We start from the raw sequence: 18,507 nt of genomic DNA on the forward strand, positions 1-18,507 counted from the left end.
TACACGGTGGGATTCTCTTCAAATGCCGATGACTGCGATAGCCTTGGGAAATACAGATATAAATTGCCAGTTGATAACGCACTTTTATATATCAATAGCATAACTTGACAGTGAATCACTTGAAAGACATGCGATCTACTAACCTTACACTGTTGGGCTCCGCCCTACTCATCGGCCAAGGGTTTGGTTATAGCAAACCGAAAGCCATCCCTACGCCGCAGAAAAGTACTCCCACTGTACCCAACGATCTCCAGGCCTTTTCAATTGAATTCACCTTCTTCCCGGACTATGCTGGCAACAAGTCACATCCCAATGAGTTCTCCAAGAATCTTTTGGCCAACTTCAAGCGCATTACTGGCGTGCAGCCATCAGTGAGAGTCGGGGGCACATCTCAGTATGTTCAGATGCATTAAGTATACTCTTGGTTTCTATTTAAACCTTTAACACCATACACAGAGATAATTCATACTATGATCCCGACCAAGAGGAGAATATCAAACTCATCTTTGCGCATCCAACTGATGACCAGCCAGAAACAGTCTTCTATGGTCCAACATTCTTCGAGTCCTATCATACATTGGGGAATATCAATTTCTTTCACGGCCTAAACATGAAGCAGAATAATTCTATCCAAGAACTCCAGGAGGCTGCGGTAGAGGCATGCACCTCGATCGGTCCCCAGTTGAAACTCTTCGAGTTAGGCAACGAGTGGAACTATGAAGCTTCTATATACCGCGGAGCCAACTACTCCATGCCAGAATATGTCGACGAATGGAACAGCAAATCTACGGCAATCAAGGCTGCTGTTCAAAAGGCTTGTCCTGGGTCCTTCCCTGGGTTCATGGCTCCCTCTTTCCTGGTGTTTAGCCTTTTTGAGAATGGCTGGTCTGCGGAAGAAGTCTTCAATCTTGGCTTTGATCCTTACAGCTTGACCAAGGAGCTTTCTTTCCACAGGTGAGCTTCCTCCCTTTGTTACTCATCTCACCAATTGACTTTCATCGCCTCAAGCTACATGGGTGTCAACCAACCACCTAATAATCCTCCAGTGGGCTGGGACCTTCAACGTATGACTTCCGAATTCAACATAATCAAACAAAGACTGACTGCTATAGGCCGCCTGATGAACCACACTAGCATCCAAGAAACTCTAGCAACCCATATCCAGCACGCCAAGAACCTCGCGTACCTCGGACACCCTTACGTTCTTGGTGAGCTTAACTCCATCGCGAACCAGGGTATCACCGGCGAAACCGACACATTCGGAGATGCTTTGTGGCTAGCTGATTTCTCCTTCTGGGCTGGCGCTAATGTACGATCCTCCCAATATCCCATCTCATTACAATAAATCACTATTAACATATCTCTGCAGAACATCAAGCGCCTCCACTTTCATCAAGGCCTCAATTACCGCTACACCTCATGGCAACCCATCCTCGGCAAGGGCCAACCCCCTACCACTCGTGCCCCATACTACGGCCAGATCATGGTAGCTTCTGCTCTCGGTCACGCGAAAAACCCCCGCTTCGTCAACATTCCCTTGGAGAAGGACACCGAGTCTGCTTACGCGATCTACGATGGAAACCGCCTATTCAGACTTGCCATCATGAACATGCAGGCTTTCAACCAAACCTCGGCCGGTATCCGCCCCAGCAAGGAGTACACCTTCAAGGTCCCTGGTCATCATCGTCATGCCAAGGTTGAGCGTCTCATTGCACCCGGAAGTGACGCCACGAATCAGATCACCTTTGCGGGTATCTCGTACGACCATGACCTTCGGAATGGACTGCCCGTTATAGTTGACCCGAAGGAGGAGTCTGTGGTTGTTAAAGACGGTGTGCTCCGGATTCATGTACCAGATTCCTCTGCTGTTATTGTAGAGTTTCATTGAGGAACGATATTATGAGGTGGTCGCACACTTTTTGGCAGTACATCACAAGATGTTGTTTCCAGACACATCTCCAAATATCACAAGTTATTTCATATCCTATATATTTCCCTTTAGTATTAAAACAAGCACATACGACCACAGGGTGTGGAGAACAGGGCTTCCCGTCCGCTCAGCCGTACTTAAGCCACACGCCGGTAAGTTAGTAGTTAGGTGGGTGACCACTAGCGAATCCTTACTGTTGTATGTTTTTTTTTTTATTTTCGTGGATTCTTTTTGCGTTTCATATAGTGGGAAATAGCTTATACAAAAGACAGGGTTGAAGTATCTGTCCGACGTTGAACAGGTAGAGGATGAAATTTTAATCTGATTTTTGTTAAACTCGACGTATTGAATAAATAAATATCGAACTAGCTGGGATAACATTATAAGTTATGATCAAAGTTTGACTAAAATCAGGCAATAAGGAGTGGTCGAACACATGGTCTTGGCCGAGTTGCATATAGATAGCGAGTCGGTCGGTTGAAGGTCTCGAGTCCTATATGTGAGTTGGATCTGTTATTGAAACAACCAAGACCTCGACCGGGGGAGGACTCTTGATCGAGATTCCAGACAGGCTGCGTGTATCGCATACTGTAGGATGGTGTCCATGTTCAGGGCTACGATGACTTATCCCCCTTACTCCGTACATGTACAGTAGGAGAATCAATAATAAGCATTGATCAGAGCTTGAGACCTCTGATCTGTGCTACCTCCAGCAGATCTGATTGGAGTCGACAGACGAAGTGTACGCGTACTTAACTGCAGGCTCCCACGACGCGCACATTATACATCCAATGCCATCACCAAGAGTACGATTTGCCACAGCGTACAGATCATAGCGATCTCCATTGCATGCCATTACGTCTCCCATCTTCCCCCTGATAGGTTTCAAGGGGTTATACAAGCCTGCAGGCTGATTGGCCATCTACCCGCTCGGTTGTGTTTCAGGACTAATGACGGTCTCAGCTGTCAAATCCACGCGCTCAGGAGGTGATTTCCTCCCCACTCAAGACGCCGCGCAGTAACAGACAAATGAGCCGGGGGGTGCCGAGAGCTCTTGGGTTACTTTCCTGGCTGTCCTGTCCGGGACTTCGTCCTTCCCTGGTCTAGCGACTGATCCACACGCACGCCAATTCTGTTTCGCCAATTCTGTTTTGGTTCGGCGGTTGTGAAGAGGTCTAATGCCCAGCATGCCGAGAATAGCCAAGGATTTTGCGTTTGGTCGTTACAGGTCTCTGATAGGGTGAGAGGTGAGGTGGAAACAAACAGTTTGGTGATGCTCTTTCCATATAGATCGCCCCGTGTTTCACTTGAAGGTGCTTTGTTGATTCTTTCTTTTTCTTCTCCCTTTCTCTATTGTCTTTTATTCTCTCTATTGTCTTTCATTGTCTTTTGGTTTTTATCGCTCTTTTCTATTCTTCTGTTCCTTGGATTCGATTCAGGACTGCCTGTCGCTCCTTTTGCGACATTGGCATTGTTGCATTGTGCATTTCTCTCCACGCCTGGTGCACTTTTTTTTTGAAACAGCTCCGAGAGCTATTCCTGTCTTTTAGTGTCTGGATTTTCTAGACAGGCTCGTCTTTCTCTTCTCAGGACATTCCTTGATATCGATCCCTCAGGCTGGTCCTGGTTGTTCCGCTCATTTTACGGCACTAATATCCTTGGGTATTCGCACAAGATGCATCTCTTATTTTCTCTTGTTATTTTTGTTTTCTTGGGCTTGAATGCTCTGTCCATGCCCACGGAACCTCGGTCCCGCCTCCAGAGCCGGTCCTTCAAGGTGGACCTTGTTCGACGTAGCGATTATGTTCCTCACGGCCCAACTGCTCTACGCAAAGCATACCGCAAGTTTGGAATCACTTCGACCGACTTCACCGGCACTGAGCTGAGTGACTTTAAGCTCCTCGACACCAGCAGCCTTACCACCGCGAAGAGTGCCACCGAAGATTCATCTGATACTGAGCAGACCGGCGCTGTTAGCGCCACTTCAATCAATGGCGATCAGGAATTCGTTTCGCCCGTAAACATCGGCGGCCAAACCCTCCCAATGAACTTTGACTCGGGATCTGCAGATATGTAAGCTCTAGTATGCAATTAGTTGGCTTGTACATCAACTAACATGTATACAGGTGGGTGTTGAGCTCCCGGCTCCCGGCCACTCAAAAGCAGGGCCGAACTGTGTTCGAGGAGGACAACTCGACTACCTTCAAGCAAGTCCAGAACGGCACATTCAGTATCTCATACGGTGACAGCTCCAAAGCCTCAGGCTTACTGGGCAAAGACACGGTCTCTGTCGGTGGTGTGGAGTTCAAAGAGCAAACGTTCGGCCTTGCAACTGAAGCATCCGACGTATTCATCGAGGATACAGCATCAAACGGACTCGTCGGCCTCGGCTTCTCTTCTCTCAATACCTTCAAGCCCGGTCCCCAGAAGACATTCTTCGAGAACGTCGCCCCAACCCTTGACGAACCACTTTTCACCGCCAGACTACGCCCCGATGGCGTCGGCCAGTATGAATTCGGCAAGATTGACGAGACCAAGTACACTGGCAATCTTGTCAACGTCAGCGTGGATTCGTCCGATGGATTCTGGCTGTTCCAATCGGCTCAATACTCCATCGACGGCGGCGCCTTCAACACCATCACCCAGACAACCAAGGCCATTGCCGACACGGGCACCTCGCTTCTGCTGATCAGCCCCGAGGTCGTGCAAGCCTACTATGCCAAGGTCGCGGGTGCTGTGTATGCTGGCAATGTCCAGGGTTGGATTTTCCCCTGCGCATCAACCCTCCCTAGTCTTTCCATTGCAATTGGCAACGACTATGCGGCGAAGATCCCCGGAAAGTTGATCAACTATGCCCAGATCGGCACCAACACGACTACCGGTGCAACGCGTGAGTTATTGTCGTCCCTCTTCTATGAATACCAACTAACCTTTCTCCTTGCAATAGTTTGCTACGGTGGCGTCCAGTCCAACTCCGGTGGTTCAATGTCAATCTATGGCGATGTGTTCCTGAAGGCGCTCTTTGTCGTCTTCGATCAGCGAGGTCCTTCTCTGGGATTCGCCACTCCCACTTAGGCGAATGTCAGTGCTTGCAACATACGTTGCTTGTCTCACAAAAGCCTTTTGATATGTACAGATTAAAGAAATCAAAGATCACATTTCAACTGTTCTTAGCGGTATTCATGTGTCTTTGGTCGGTGGACTTGGAGCCCTTTCACTATGACAAGTAATAAGTTAATGATAATACTGAACTTTTGAAATTTTGATTTCTTCATATTCTCGTGGGTATGCGTGTAGTCCATTTTATTTGCAAAGCCAGACAACAACCAAGCTCTTGACATCAGGCATCTATCTCTTTACCGCACGGTGGCGTTCTGCAAGCTCTTAACGGTGCAGATGCCACCAGAGGCAGCAACAAGCTTGCCAAGAGCAGGCTTGCCCTCCTGACCGTGGACGGCGGGAACAGCACTGCTATCAAAGGCGACCTCGAGGTCACCGGTGGTCGTGAATCCAGGCTGGAACATCTCCCAGACCTTCTTCTTAGGGTTGAGCTGCTTCTCGGGCTCACCCTCGCTCCAGCCCTGGAAGGTGATGCGCTCACCAGCGGGGGCATCGGCGGGAGGGTTGACCAGCTCGACAGGGCCGGCGTGGTTGTCCTCCTCACCCTCAGCGAGGCGGGGAGAGGCAGCGAGAACCATGGCGCAGGACTTGACACCACGCATGGTCACGGGCTTCAGGTTGCACACGGCGACGATCTTGCGGCCCTGCATCTCCTCCAGAGGCACCAGGCCGTTCAGACCAGAGCAGACAGTGCGGACGGTCTTGCCGGTCTCCTCGTCCAGGGAGGTGTTGTCGCTTCCAGGGGCATCACCGCAGTCGATGGTGGAAACGTACAGAGAGTCGGCGTTGGGGTGGTTGATAGCGCGCAGGATGTGACCGACACGCAGGTCAATCAGTGAGGGGGCGGGAGGGGCAGCAGGCGCAGGGGCGGGCTTGGGTGCCTTCTCCTTCTTCTCCTTCTTTTCCTTCTTGTTGGTGCGGGGAGGGCCACTGGCGGCGGCGTCGGCGCCAGCCTGGGCCTGGCCCTTGTCGGCCTTGCCCTTCTCGGGCTTGCCCTGGCCAACGACCAGGGGCTTGGAATCGGCGCTGGCCTCTGGGTTCTGGGCAGCGGCCTTCTCGCGCTTCTTGCGCTCCTTCTCCTCCTTAGGGTCGACGGGCTTGGGCACAAACTTGACGTCGTTCACGTCAATGGCGATCTTCTCTTCGTCGGGGATCTGCAGAGAAAATAGGCGGGAGTTCTGCACAAAGTCGACGTGGCGCACGATGTGGTGCAAGCCCTTCTCTCCAGTGCGCTGCTCGGAGGTCCACTTCTCAACGACGGGGGCCAGAAGAGCGTAGATAGCAATATCGGCGACCGAGGGCTTCGCGCCGAGGACGGTTGTGCGGGTGGCCAGGTGGATGTTCAACTGGGTCAGAATTCCCTCGGAAGCTCTCTCATCACCCTGAGCCAGAGAGCTCTTCAGACCGTTGACGGTGTGCAGCCATTGCTTGATGTCGGCTTCCTCATCTTCGGCGAAGGTGACGGTGGGGAAAATCTTGGACGAGGCGTGAAGGTAATCGGGCTCAGTCGCATCGGGAGAGATGGTGGCCGGGTACGACCGGTAGAGCAGAGAGAGGAGCGAGGACTCGGGGGTAGCTGCCGTAGCCATTGTGAAGCGTGGAGGGGTTGGTGAAAGAAAAGAAAATCGAGGGGCTCGGATTTGTGTCGGGACCCGCGGGGTTATGTTTCGGGCCCGCAATGGGATCCTGAGGATATTCAGCTTGACAAGGATCCCAGGAGTCAGGGATCTGGTAATTATTTTATTCTAGTCAAAGAGCAAAGAGCTACAGGGGGAGCCTGGACGTTTTTTCTGACTGTGCTGCTTGGGCTGACTCAGCAGAGGAAGCCGGGTCCAGGTGTCTACGGGTTGGATATTGTGAGACTACATACAAGTTACCTGGAGAGTCCCTGGGTTTAGTTGAGTAAGGTGAAGTATAGGCTTGAGTGCGTGGGATTCTATCAGGGTCATTGTAGGATGACTGAACGCTAGTCCGTCCTACGGACTAGCGGGAACTCTCTATGTACATCAGTAGCTTTGTACCTAGCTCTATCACTCTCTATTAAAGGAGCGAATAATTTGCATCTAATGAAATGACTAGTACTAGACGTATCGTTTCTATCAAGCTTAAAGCACTGTAAGATCAGCCTCGCTTGGTAACCATAGCCCACACTGAATGTAGCCCAGGGCGTGACATGATGTCCGACTTGCCAGAAGCCAGTATGTGATCTTGTAATTATAGAACAATCCGGAATCAGAGCTAATGTTCTTATTGATTGTAATTCTCATACGATCGAGCAGCACCCATTGGGTTATTGCACTCAATATATAACAATTGCATACTTGATCTACTAATTGACTCCTGCGAGATTGGCCTTTTCGAAGTTGCAGCATCACACAATGTCTTATTTGCATCGTAATTTATCTTAGTTTTCTGGAACAACAAATGTGATTACTACTAGCTATGTTACAAGCCAAATTCCAAACTATTTTGCAGTCTCTTCTAGGTCGAGGTTGCCTATTCTGATAGGGACTATGAACGGCAACTTTCTCGAGCAATAAGCACACAAACCAAATCCGATGAACCGTTTAGAGGCTACGGTGAAGCCAGACTACGAAGGTTACTCTCTTGGTCCGTCTTGTAGCCAGAGAAAATCCGGCAAAGCTGTTTATTCAAGGCCACAAATTCGAACTCCTAGTAATGCGAGAACCATAAAGTACCGGGTTTTATGATTGTCAAGTAGTGCATTTCATATTTTTATTGTTCGAATATGATATTGGAACCCTGAGACTGGCTACAAGTCAACCAAGTGGTATTCTATATCATTTTTCTGGTACATCGAGGATTTGGAGTAGTCTCTTGGTCCTTTTGTAGCATGATATGCTTGAGCGATGGTGTACAGTCATTCGTACGGCATCCTGTCGTATCTTCTAAATCGCTAGTATAAGAACACTTAGAGCGTGACGGGACGTCATAGACGAACGAGAAACCGGGGGATCACCGAGTTGACAGATCAATAGACGCTAAACCACATTTAGAATCAAAACATCCGATCTTGAACTCAGATCGCTTCATTTGGGGTGCAGATACTGTACAATGACTCTACAAGATAATGAACGAGATAGGCAACATATCAAAGCCACGAAGACCCAAAAGATATCTAAAATGCCACTCAATGCCAAAGGTAGTATAGGAAGCTAAGCTATATTATTTGACAAGTGTATAGCCTATGATCCATGTCTAACAGGTTGTTCAGTTTGACGTGCATCCCAATCTTACATTTGGTCAACGCTCACATGTCAAAACCTGTTGAGTTTGCCGGCCACCTTAGTGACGATGAAGAGTTCGACGTCACTGTGGGCGAACATGTCGATCCACTAACCCCACCGATTGGCATGGCACGCCACAAACCCCTCATCGGGCCTAGGAAGAAGAGATCTGAAGATTGAGACTGGTTCAGGGCTGGGTTGAGCTGGGCACGGATAGGTCCTAGAAGTACGTTTTTAAATATTGCTTGCGCAATAGTATCCAAGGTTCCTCCGGTGAACGGTTCGCCAACTCAAAATGGATTTTTGTGTTTACAGTAAATCGCGCAGTCAATCGCCAGAAGGAGCCAATTGTAAATAGTCAAAGGCCCCATAAAAGAGCTGCCATTGACATCTCACTTGACATTTCGCTTGACATCATAGTTCTGTCCCGGGAGAACGGTTATACCCAGCCGCACTCATAAACAGGGCTATAAGGATATCAACGCCAGTGCTGTCCACGTTCCTAATTAATCTCACGACCTGCGAACCTTTCTATCAAGCCTATACTTTCAGACCAGACTAAATCTCATTCAATACACCGCATTGACAACATGGGGCTCCACACAACTGACGACAAGGAGTACACTGAGCTCATGGCTCACCATGGTAAGGGAAACTTCATCTACGTTCCTGAAACATACAAGAATTTACATCCCGGCTCTATCGGATACTGGAACAAGCTGGGCCAATGGGTTGAAATCACGGATATTTCCGTGCCAGGCAGACCAGAGGCCGATGGATTCGGACCTGCTCCCATCCCGCCTATGGATCACCCGACAGACCAATTCTGGAAGACCATGTCTTCTGAGAGTGGAAGTGAGAATGGTGGGCGTCTGAAGACAGAAGTTTCCGGATTAGCGGCAGGAGGACCCATCGATGCCGGGGTTAAAGCAGAGAACAAAAACACCTCAAACAAGAAAGCAGCCCTTATCACCGATGAGGTGGTGAAAATGGAAAGATTTATCACAAGAAACACAGTGATTATTGCGGGGTGGGTTAAGGATAATGCGAAGAAACTCGTCAATTCGCCTTTTGGTGCTGATATTGGCCACTACGGTCTTTATGCGGTTCACACTGCCTGGGTCACCTCGCAATGTGCAATCACCATGACCACCGACAAGAGCCGCAATCTTGACCTTGGACTAGACGTCGGAGCGACCGGAATTGCGAAGCTGGGAGCTGGTGGATCATCCCTTAAGAAGCTCAAGGGTGAAGGATGGGCAACATATGAATCCAACGGGGTAAGTTTTACCAAATTCCAAGCTTTGAGATTGCATTACTGAAATCATGCAGAAGGACGGTGGCTTGGTGGTCTCGTACGCAGGAGCTCAGTTCAAGCTCGCGCGTCTGGCCCGCTTCAGGAAACATGTAAGTTTGAATCTCGATTTACCTAACATGTCCAGATTAGCTAACCAAATGAAGGCTCTATCGGAAGTCAGGACCGGGGAGACCGTTGAACTTCGGGCTATCTATGACGAGAACGGAAACATTACAGGATACGAAGAAGTGAAGGTGAAGGCACCAGAGGAAGAGGAGCCCACTGGAGAAGAAGATGATATAGTCATTGCCGAGAGTGAACCCGTTGGAATGACTGAAGATGATCTCAGGGACGAAGAAAAGGCTGCAGAGGAGGCAGAAAAAGCGAAGCAAGCTGAATTTGCCAGAAAGGCTGCGGAACTTGTTAACATCCCAGAAGGAGTAGAAAGAGATGCGGCGCGGCAGAAGCTGCTACAGGATATGACGGTGCAGCAACCTGTGACCCAACAGATCCCAAAGGCTTAAATTTGGGATTCTTCAAGTTTGGAGCATGAGAATCAGGGTTAAGATGTGCAAACTAGATATGTTATATCCGAAGTATAGAACGTGACTTGAACGTGATGCCAGATTCCCAAGGTCTCATCGAAGCCGATCCATGGATGTGACCCCAGATATGCGCTAGACCAAACCAGGACGGTGCCCAAAGATAGACAGTCTATGATTGGCTGATTCCACCACGCTAAAATGAGTCATAATGAATCAAGCGCCAAGACCCAATCACATATCGCTGACTGTGGAGCCACATCCGCTGCGGTTCATCCCCTTGCCTCAGGATTTCTTTATATGGCCTGGCCTTTCCTAGAGTTCCTTCCTCAGGACACGACTCCTACAGAGTCGGACCCCATACGCAGTTGACCTAAGGTCACCTTTCATCGCCCTTCGCAAGAGCGTCACGGGTCTGCAAAGACCCGTCTAAGAGATCAATCCATGCCGGCCTGCAGTTGCTCAAGCGCCGCAGCGGTCATGCAGAACACCCACAGGTTCATGCCCAGCCAGCTCCGGCACACAGGAACGCCGTCAAGGGCCTGTTGAATATTCACCGTGGTTGAGTTACGCTCAATACGGTGATGACCACCTTCTCTCGTCTCTGGCGCCGCCGATAGGGGGTTCCCCTCGGCGGTGCCTATTTGTCAATCCTTCGAAACCCTCGCGCAACAGTCCGATCTCTGGCCAGAACCCGATCTGTCCTTTACCGACACGGACTGGAACTTCGTATCTGTGAACACTTCAACGCCTTATCCCCACGGTTATGATGGTATCGATGTCCCCGCCATGGACTTTGGGTACGGCACTGCCTCTGCCTTTCAATCTCTCTCGGATTCGGGCTCACTCGAGAACCAACACCTTGTTCCTGCATCTGCTGTTCCTAGCTCGGCCAATTCTCAAGGTATGATTTAATCTTGTCGCCATTGTCTCTATGGTACTGGGTTCTAACTCTCACGAAGACGGTCACTCGCACTCGCAGCCTTCTCCTGTCTCACAATTTCCTGCTCCGGTCTCGACCACTTTTCCTAGCCCGGCTACCTCTCAGGGCGATGACATATTAGGCCCGACTGGTGCTCGTGTGGAAAAGCGCCGACTCAATACCCTCGCTGCTCGACGATGTCGGCAGAGACGGGTTGATCGGATGAAGGATCTTGAAGCGGAGCTGGAGAAGATTCGCCAGGAAAGAGATGATCTGAGACTCAAATGTTCCAAGCTGGAAGGCGAAACGGATGCTTTGAAGGGTCTTCTCAGTCGCAAGAACAAGGGTAGTTAGGATCTCGATCATTGGAGCTGGGCTCTTAGATACCGAATTCGATTGGATTGTATTGGTTTCGACTTCTACTTCTTCTATATTGTAGCTCTTCTTGTATGTTCGTATTGAGAGGCAAGTAAGCCCCGCAAGTTCTCGACATGGCCCCAACATGTCCAGCCCCACCCCCACAGAGCACATCCAAACCTCGGCCAAACAGGGACTCGAAGTGCGAGACGGAGCATTTCCGTCCCAGTCCAGCTTCCAATCTTGGCAAGAATTCGATGTCATTACCCGCTCTTCGGGGCTTCCGGGGAGGGGCTTGCAGTCTGTACAGCGTTCGTGGCACTAATCACTGACAGGCGCCATGTTCTTTTTCCCTCAAGTTTAAATCTTTCACTGCAGTGGATCCCCATCGGCTCATCGTACTCGACATAGTACTTGGTGCAAGCCTCGTCCGCTCACGTTAGAGTAAAACTGCCGACCACACCGAGGTCAAATCAGAACCCAGGAATCAGGATGAGAGCAGTTCGCTTCCACGGCCGGGAGGATATCAGAGTTGATGAAGTGGAAGAGCCAATCTGTGGCCATGGTCAAGTCAAGGTGAGAGATTCAATTCAATTCAAGAAATGACCAGCTACCGTTGCGATCCGACTCGCGATGTATAGGGCTTGGGTATGTCACTTCAGTCACTGACAAGCCTCGCTGTCAAAGATCCGCCCTGCATTCGTGGGCATATGTGGAAGCGGTAAGGGTTCCCTCCTAATCTCAAGTCTCTTTTTGACATCATCCAGATCTACACGAATACCTGGCCGGTCCTCTGGCAGTCCCTGTCACCCCGCACGCAGTAACGGGGGAAAAACTGCCGACCACGCTGGGCCACGAGTTTAGCGGCACAATTGAGGAGATTGGAAGCGGTGTTACAGGGTTGAAAGTCGGTGATCGAGTCGCTGTCAAACCTAACCTCTCGGACGGGACATGTTCGAGGTGTGTGATAGGAAGATTCAATTCATGTCAGAATTTAGGATTCATCGGGTATAGTGGTAAGTTATGGCAGACCTCATCTCGGTTTGACATTACTGGTTTATCCTTGTATGGAATGACACTGACCTAACTGACATTACCTTCTAGGTAAGGCAGGAGGCCTCTCCGACCATGTCGTCGTCGACGTGAAACATGCAATCCCACTGCCAGATTCCGTTCCCCTCGATATTGGCGGTAGGAATAACCTAACTCTTCTCTTCGTTTCATATTCTAGTCAGCTCTAACAGCGGGTAATACAGCATTGGTGGAACCACTCTCGGTGGCATGGCACGCCGTCAGCCGTAGTCCTCTGCAGGAACAGGACACAGTGCTAGTAGTTGGCGCCGGACCAATCGGGCTTGCAATTATCCAAGTACTGCGCGCGAAGGGTATCGAAAGTATTATCGCAGTTGAAGTCTCTGAGAAACGACGAGAGTTTGCTCTCAGCCTAGGTGCGACAGAGGTCCTGAATCCGCTTGAGGTGGATGCGGTCGCACGGGTGCATTCCATGACTGGGGATGCTGGTGGTGCTGCTATTGCTTTTGAGTGTTCTGGAGTACAGGCGGGGCTTGATACTGCTATGCAGGGTCTTCGGGTACGCGGCACGACGGTCATTGTTTCGCTGTGGGAACACAAGCCGGTCATTGATGCCTTTGCTGTCGTGCTGGATGAGAAGCACGTAACTGGTGCTGTTGTTTTTGATGATGGTGACTTTGAGGCTGTGATAGATGCTATTGCTTCAGGTACGTTTTCTTACAGTCGTCACTTTGCATATTGCTTCTTTCTCTTGTCTAGTTTGGGCTCCTGCTGACCTCTTGCTCCCCGAAAACAGGTAAGATCCAGCCACGCCTCATGATTACAAGTAAGATTCCAATGGAGGATGTCATCGAGAAGGGATTCAAGGCTCTCACCGGTGAGAGGGATAAACATGTCAAGATTCTGATCGACATCTCTGCATGAGCCGGGCGCCTAATGGTTAGGTGAGGCAGCTTCCCTGGTCGGATTATGGGCAGCAGTTGATGCCCAGCTTATACCGTAGATCAGCGAGGTATTTACACCAATGAATACTTGCATGGTTTCCCAATTTGGATCTGAGGTCGAGCCACGCGAGATCGATCGGGATGTAATGCGTTATGTGGTTGATCGGGTGATTTTCTTGCAGAATGGCCTAGTTCTGCAATACAACCTTGACCTAATTCAACCCAAGATATCCCTGCTAGATCTGGAATGGCGTCAATCCGTATTTACATGAGCATCACATTGACGCAATGGCAATTCCTTGTGGTGCCTTGGCCTGCGTCGTTGATTGCCAACACATCCGATATATTTCTGATACAACCGCTGAAATCTGAAGGCTGAGTATCGAAAGTGCATGCTACAGTGTGACCATCCACACTGAATATTCGAATGGCATTGTCCGGTTGAGTTAGCAACGGTGTACTCCGTAGATGATCCGCTCTATAGATAGTTCGAGGCCAGCCCCAAACCCCCTTTGTCAGCAACACGGCCACATCAGTGGCCGTGCCAACTCAGGTTCGCGTCGGGACGCCACAACCCTTTGGCCATTTATCCGCTTGTCCTATTTCTGTCTGAAACCCGATGCGTTTGGGATTTGCTTTTTGTGCAGAGATTCTTGAATGGAGTGATCGATAACATGATGTTTTCATTATTTTCTAGTTACCCCTCCAGTTGTTTCCCGTAGAATACGAGCTGAGACCTAGGCTGACTGTTGGGAAGAACAAAAAAAAACAATACTTGGACTAGACAGTGGACCAAAAGTACCTGCCTCGACGCCTCCCGCGCGAACTTAGCGATGTGTTTACCGACGACTAGATCTCTCTAGACCGGGATCTGAGGATCGGCAAAGAGATTTGAGACGGGGGGAAGGTTCAGTCCCACCGCACCATTGTCGCGAACTTCCCGTTCAGGGTCAGAGGCCGAATCCCCGACAATGCACAGTATACGAGTCGAATGGACAGACCAACCTGCTTCTACTCCAGTGTGCCATGCCACGCACCGTCAGGCGGAAAGATCATAGGGTATCCCGTCATGCCGAAAGGGTAAGTGTATTCGCTTTTTTCGGCACTAAGGCACCACGTCGTCTGTGTTCGCATCTGATTGATCCACTCTGTCGTCTTTCTGGAAAGACACGCCTCAGCCGTGAACTGAGACAAGACACCGCTCACCTCTGATATAATTCATTGGTTTATATTCTGCATAGTATGGGGCCGGGGTGGAATTTTTAGATCCTACCGTTTAATGGTGCCTATACTCTTTGACTACGCTTTGGACCCCCCCCCCTGCAGCGTTTTTTTTCTCTCTCTTTCTTTTCTTAATTACTTTGTCACGTAATACATCCCTTTGGAACGTCCTTTTCTTATATAATTCGAAAAAAATCGTCAGAATCTCCACCAGAAATCTCCACAGTCTTTTTTCTCCCCTCCCATCTAGAGCACATCTTGCCTGAAACCTGACGCCATGGGAACACCACTAACAGGAACGGTCATTATTACCGGAGGCAACGGACTACTAGGCTCAGAGATTGCTATTGAGATAGCAAAGAAACAACCCTTTGTGCATCTATTGTTGACGGCCCGAGATATACGGACCGATGATGTCCGGGACCTCATCGGCAGAATTCGATTAATCGGCCCAAGATCGATTGAGGTTCTCAATCTTGATCTAACCGATCTCAAATCAGTTGCCAGCTTCGCCAAATCTACAGTCGACCGGGTCCGATTTAAAGACATTCCACCCGTGACTAGCCTAATTCACTCTGCGGTGGCCACATCATACGTTGTTGACGACCTGACATCAGACGGCTACGACCCTGTATATCAAACCAACTGCCTGTCACCGTTCTTATTGACCATCGGACTATTGGAGGCGTTCCGTGCCGGCGATGGCACACCCAAAGGGGGAGCCAAGGTCATCAACATTGGATGCTCAGCAGCAACCTCCTGTGGACAATTGGATTATTTCGATCGCGACCATGGAAGACTCGACCGGCAAATTGGATCACCCCTCAGTGCCAAAGAGGGCAATATTCGCTTTGGAAGCAGCAAATTAATAGGCAGTGTCGCACTATATGCATTGCGACGGAGCTTGATCTGGGTAAGTTGCAACCTCTAATCCCCGATATCCATGACTCGGTACTGACCTCAACCTAAATATAGACTGGACACATATCGCTGGACATCTTCACACTGGATCCAGGCGGCATGACTGGCCCAAGCAATCTACGGACTGGGGCCCCCATGTCCGTCAAAGTCGCACATCAGACCCGGACGGGACTCCGGCCTTTTTTGCGCATGATCTCCCGAAGCTCCATGAATAAGGCCAGTGTGCCTGCCAAGGCGATTGCCAGAGTCGCATTCCAGATCGACTCGGTGGAGAACTGGCAAAAAGAACGCTACTTTATACTTGATAGCGACTACGAGGCCGCATCCGTCATGGCGGGCTTGCGTGATGGCGAGAAAATGAACACCTTGCTACTACAGATGATGCGACAGGTTGATGTGGAAACAAAGGAGATTGACTCTCCTCCTGTTCGGCCTCGAGTGAGTCTGCTTTCACCTCCGACGATTGCATTGTGAGAACAACCCCCAAAATTAGATTAGCATAGCGTTTCGCATATTTGAGATCTGTACATGAGCGATATTAATTTCAATTGGCCAATTCAAACTTCCATTTGATCCGAGAGAAAAGGGTGTTAAACAAGTCGATGTGTTGTATGGACAGTATGGACAGTATGCAATCCAGGGGCGCTGCAAGCGGTTGACCGGATTCGGAGGCAACTTCCAGCACCCGTGTGTTACTCTTACGGGCACTTTCTCGATCTCACTTCTTTTCCTCTTCTTTCTCTGTTCAATTGGTATCGTCTTCTAGGGACCTCAGGATCTCAGGACAAAACCCCCGGGGCTGCGACGAGGCTCCCCGGCCACCAACTTCTTGGCCCCAACATAAGCGCCGTGGGTGTGATAGCGCAGTCATGAACAGGCACGTCTTGGAGAAGGGCCACTCCGCCTATCCCATCGGGTCGGCCTTCTCAATTGCACCAAATAAGTAAGCTCAGGCCCTGCATGGACGAGTTCATGCATTCTAACCGAGAGCTCTCGGAGCTTGCCGTGGCACCCATGTCCGATCGTGAAGCTTGAAATCGGGACTGACTAGCCTCCCCCTCCAGATTCCAACCTCGCTCCCAACCTGCCCTTCGACGTCGACGACAACTATTCCAGCGTCTATGTCTCCTAGCTGGAGTTTCGTTCGTTCTCGTGCTTCTCATCTTCCCATCCTGGCGCGCCGCCATCCTGCCGACAATCTCGCTCGGTCTCCTCTCCTCCACCGAAGATCTACATCTACAAACGGTCCGTTACTATGATTTATCACAAGTGCAGGGCTCGGAGAAGGGCTGGGAGCGCGGAGAGCGTGTCCTGATGTGCACCCCGCTGCGGGACGCCGAGTCGCATCTGCCCATGTTCTTCTCGCATCTGCGGAACCTCACATACCCCCACAACCTGATCGATCTTGCTTTCCTGGTGTCCGACTCCCGAGATGACACCCTCACTATGCTGTCAAGTATGCTGGAGGAGCTACAGAATGACCCGGACCCGAAAATGTCATTTGGCGAGATCTCGGTGATCCAGAAGGACTTTGGTCAAAAGGTCCAACAGGATGTGGAAAGTCGCCATGGATTCGAGGCCCAGGCAAGCCGTCGCAAGCTCATGGCGCAGGCTAGGAATTGGTTGCTGAGTGCAACTCTACGCCCGACTCATAGCTGGGTTTATTGGAGAGATGCGGACGTGGAAACCGCCCCGTTCACTATCATTGAGGACTTGATGCGGCATAATAAGGATGTTACTGTTCCTAGTGAGTTGCGACCCTTCCTACATGGGGGGTTTGATAGCATGCTAATTGGGGTTATTTTTAGATGTTTGGCGACCGCTCCCGGATTGGCTGGGGGAGAGCAGCCGTACGACCTGAACTCCTGGCAGGAATCAGAAACTGCCCTGGCGCTGGCAGATACCCTTGACGAGGATGCTGTGATTGTTGAGGGTTATGCCGAGTATGCTACGTGGCGGCCTCACCTCGCTTACCTCCGCGATCCCTATGGCGATCCGGATATGGAAATGGAATTGGACGGCATTGGCGGTGTCAGTATCTTGGCCAAAGCTAGGGTCTTCCGTGCAGGCGTTCATTTCCCAGCCTTTAGCTTTGAGAAGCATGCCGAGACTGAAGGGTTTGGCAAGGTAAGGAACTCTGATGCCACAATTGATAGGTACAATTGCTAATGTGACCTAGATGGCCAAGCGCATGAAGTTCTCCGTCATTGGGCTGCCCCATTACACCATTTGGCATCTTTACGAGCCTAGTGTCGATGATCTCCGACACATGGAAGAAATGGAGCTGGAGCGATTGGCTCGCGAGCGGGAAGAGCAGGAGCGCGCCGAACAAAAGGACGGTGCCCAAGCTAAGGCCCAGGATCCCAGTACCGACGGAGAATCTATGAAAGGCTCCGCCGACGGCCCAGCTGCGCAACCCGAAAAGGATACCCAAGGGTCCCAGGCGTCACCCCAGCAGCTTGACAAGACCGACAAGATTCCTAAAGCGAAGCAGTGATCCAACATCGCATCACAATTTATTTTTTTCCAGATATACCTGAGTACCATGCCGCAAGTTTTACATTGCATTTGCACAGGTATTGAGCCGATCGGCTGCCACTCAACATGCGGCCTGACCGCGATTCATACGAAATTCATACGACACATCTTTCATGCAAGGGATTATGGAACTATTTGCTTTGCTTTAGACTGCGGGCGCATTTATGCCCAAGCTCGGATGGGCTTTGACATCAGGGGGTTTCTTTCGTGTACATGTCTTCGATCTTTGCGTGGTCATTTATTTCTTATGGAGTACAAGCATACGGGTTGGCATAGCACTGAGGATTAATTTGATCCAACGCAATATTCCCGATTTAGTTACTCTACTCTTCATTGCCACCGTATGAATAGACCCAAAATGATCCAAATCAAAGCTGCCAAGGGAAGCATTGCAGATATCCAAGTGGTAGATGTTAAGCGGTGGTCCGTGTGTCT

At 50.1% G+C, this 18,507-nt stretch overlaps 7 protein-coding genes across 7 annotated transcripts; 6 read left to right on the plus strand and 1 right to left on the minus strand.

Annotated features, from left to right (window-relative positions):
* Nucleotides 1-128: 128 nt before the first annotated feature.
* N7511_002437 (glycosyl hydrolase family 79 C-terminal domain-containing protein) lies at nt 129-1,888 on the plus strand (the record flags this gene model as incomplete). Its single annotated transcript, XM_057124862.1, has 5 exons — nt 129-394; nt 457-954; nt 1,009-1,064; nt 1,113-1,309; nt 1,370-1,888. 5 exons carry the CDS (start codon nt 129-131, stop codon nt 1,886-1,888), a joined length of 1,536 nt encoding a protein of 511 aa, XP_056987021.1.
* Nucleotides 1,889-3,662: 1,774 nt separating this feature from the next.
* N7511_002438 (pepsin-like aspartic protease) lies at nt 3,663-5,005 on the plus strand (the record flags this gene model as incomplete). Its single annotated transcript, XM_057124863.1, has 3 exons — nt 3,663-4,003; nt 4,057-4,820; nt 4,878-5,005. The coding sequence occupies 3 exons, from the start codon at nt 3,663-3,665 to the stop codon at nt 5,003-5,005; spliced, it is 1,233 nt and encodes a 410-aa protein (XP_056987022.1).
* A 281-nt stretch (nt 5,006-5,286) lies between these two features.
* On the minus strand, nt 5,287-6,639 carry N7511_002439 (putative cofactor for methionyl- and glutamyl-tRNA synthetases; the record flags this gene model as incomplete). The annotated part of the gene is made up of 1 exon (XM_057124864.1): nt 5,287-6,639. One exon carries the CDS (start codon nt 6,637-6,639, stop codon nt 5,287-5,289), a length of 1,353 nt encoding a protein of 450 aa, XP_056987023.1.
* Nucleotides 6,640-8,888: 2,249 nt separating this feature from the next.
* Nucleotides 8,889-10,119, plus strand: N7511_002440 (uncharacterized protein; the record flags this gene model as incomplete). The annotated part of the gene is made up of 2 exons (XM_057124865.1): nt 8,889-9,578; nt 9,631-10,119. 2 exons carry the CDS (start codon nt 8,889-8,891, stop codon nt 10,117-10,119), a joined length of 1,179 nt encoding a protein of 392 aa, XP_056987024.1.
* Nucleotides 10,120-10,581: 462 nt separating this feature from the next.
* On the plus strand, nt 10,582-11,413 carry N7511_002441 (bZIP transcription factor JlbA/IDI-4; the record flags this gene model as incomplete). The annotated part of the gene is given in 4 exon segments (XM_057124866.1): nt 10,582-10,634; nt 10,651-10,811; nt 10,829-11,041; nt 11,100-11,413. 4 exon segments carry the CDS (start codon nt 10,582-10,584, stop codon nt 11,411-11,413), a joined length of 741 nt encoding a protein of 246 aa, XP_056987025.1.
* A 495-nt stretch (nt 11,414-11,908) lies between these two features.
* On the plus strand, nt 11,909-13,372 carry N7511_002442 (2,3-butanediol dehydrogenase; the record flags this gene model as incomplete). Its single annotated transcript, XM_057124867.1, has 7 exons — nt 11,909-11,992; nt 12,027-12,051; nt 12,090-12,137; nt 12,184-12,432; nt 12,521-12,607; nt 12,673-13,155; nt 13,245-13,372. 7 exons carry the CDS (start codon nt 11,909-11,911, stop codon nt 13,370-13,372), a joined length of 1,104 nt encoding a protein of 367 aa, XP_056987026.1.
* A 1,518-nt stretch (nt 13,373-14,890) lies between these two features.
* On the plus strand, nt 14,891-18,031 carry N7511_002443 (uncharacterized protein; the record flags this gene model as incomplete). Its single annotated transcript, XM_057124868.1, has 5 exons — nt 14,891-15,526; nt 15,589-15,972; nt 16,380-16,477; nt 16,599-17,661; nt 17,714-18,031. 5 exons carry the CDS (start codon nt 14,891-14,893, stop codon nt 18,029-18,031), a joined length of 2,499 nt encoding a protein of 832 aa, XP_056987027.1.
* Between the last annotated feature and the right edge of the window lie 476 nt (nt 18,032-18,507).

The sequence above is a fragment of the Penicillium nucicola genome (genome assembly GCF_028828085.1).
Source record: "Penicillium nucicola strain IBT 29836 chromosome Unknown utg000002l, whole genome shotgun sequence".
NCBI classification, from domain to species: Eukaryota; Fungi; Ascomycota; class Eurotiomycetes; order Eurotiales; family Aspergillaceae; genus Penicillium; species Penicillium nucicola.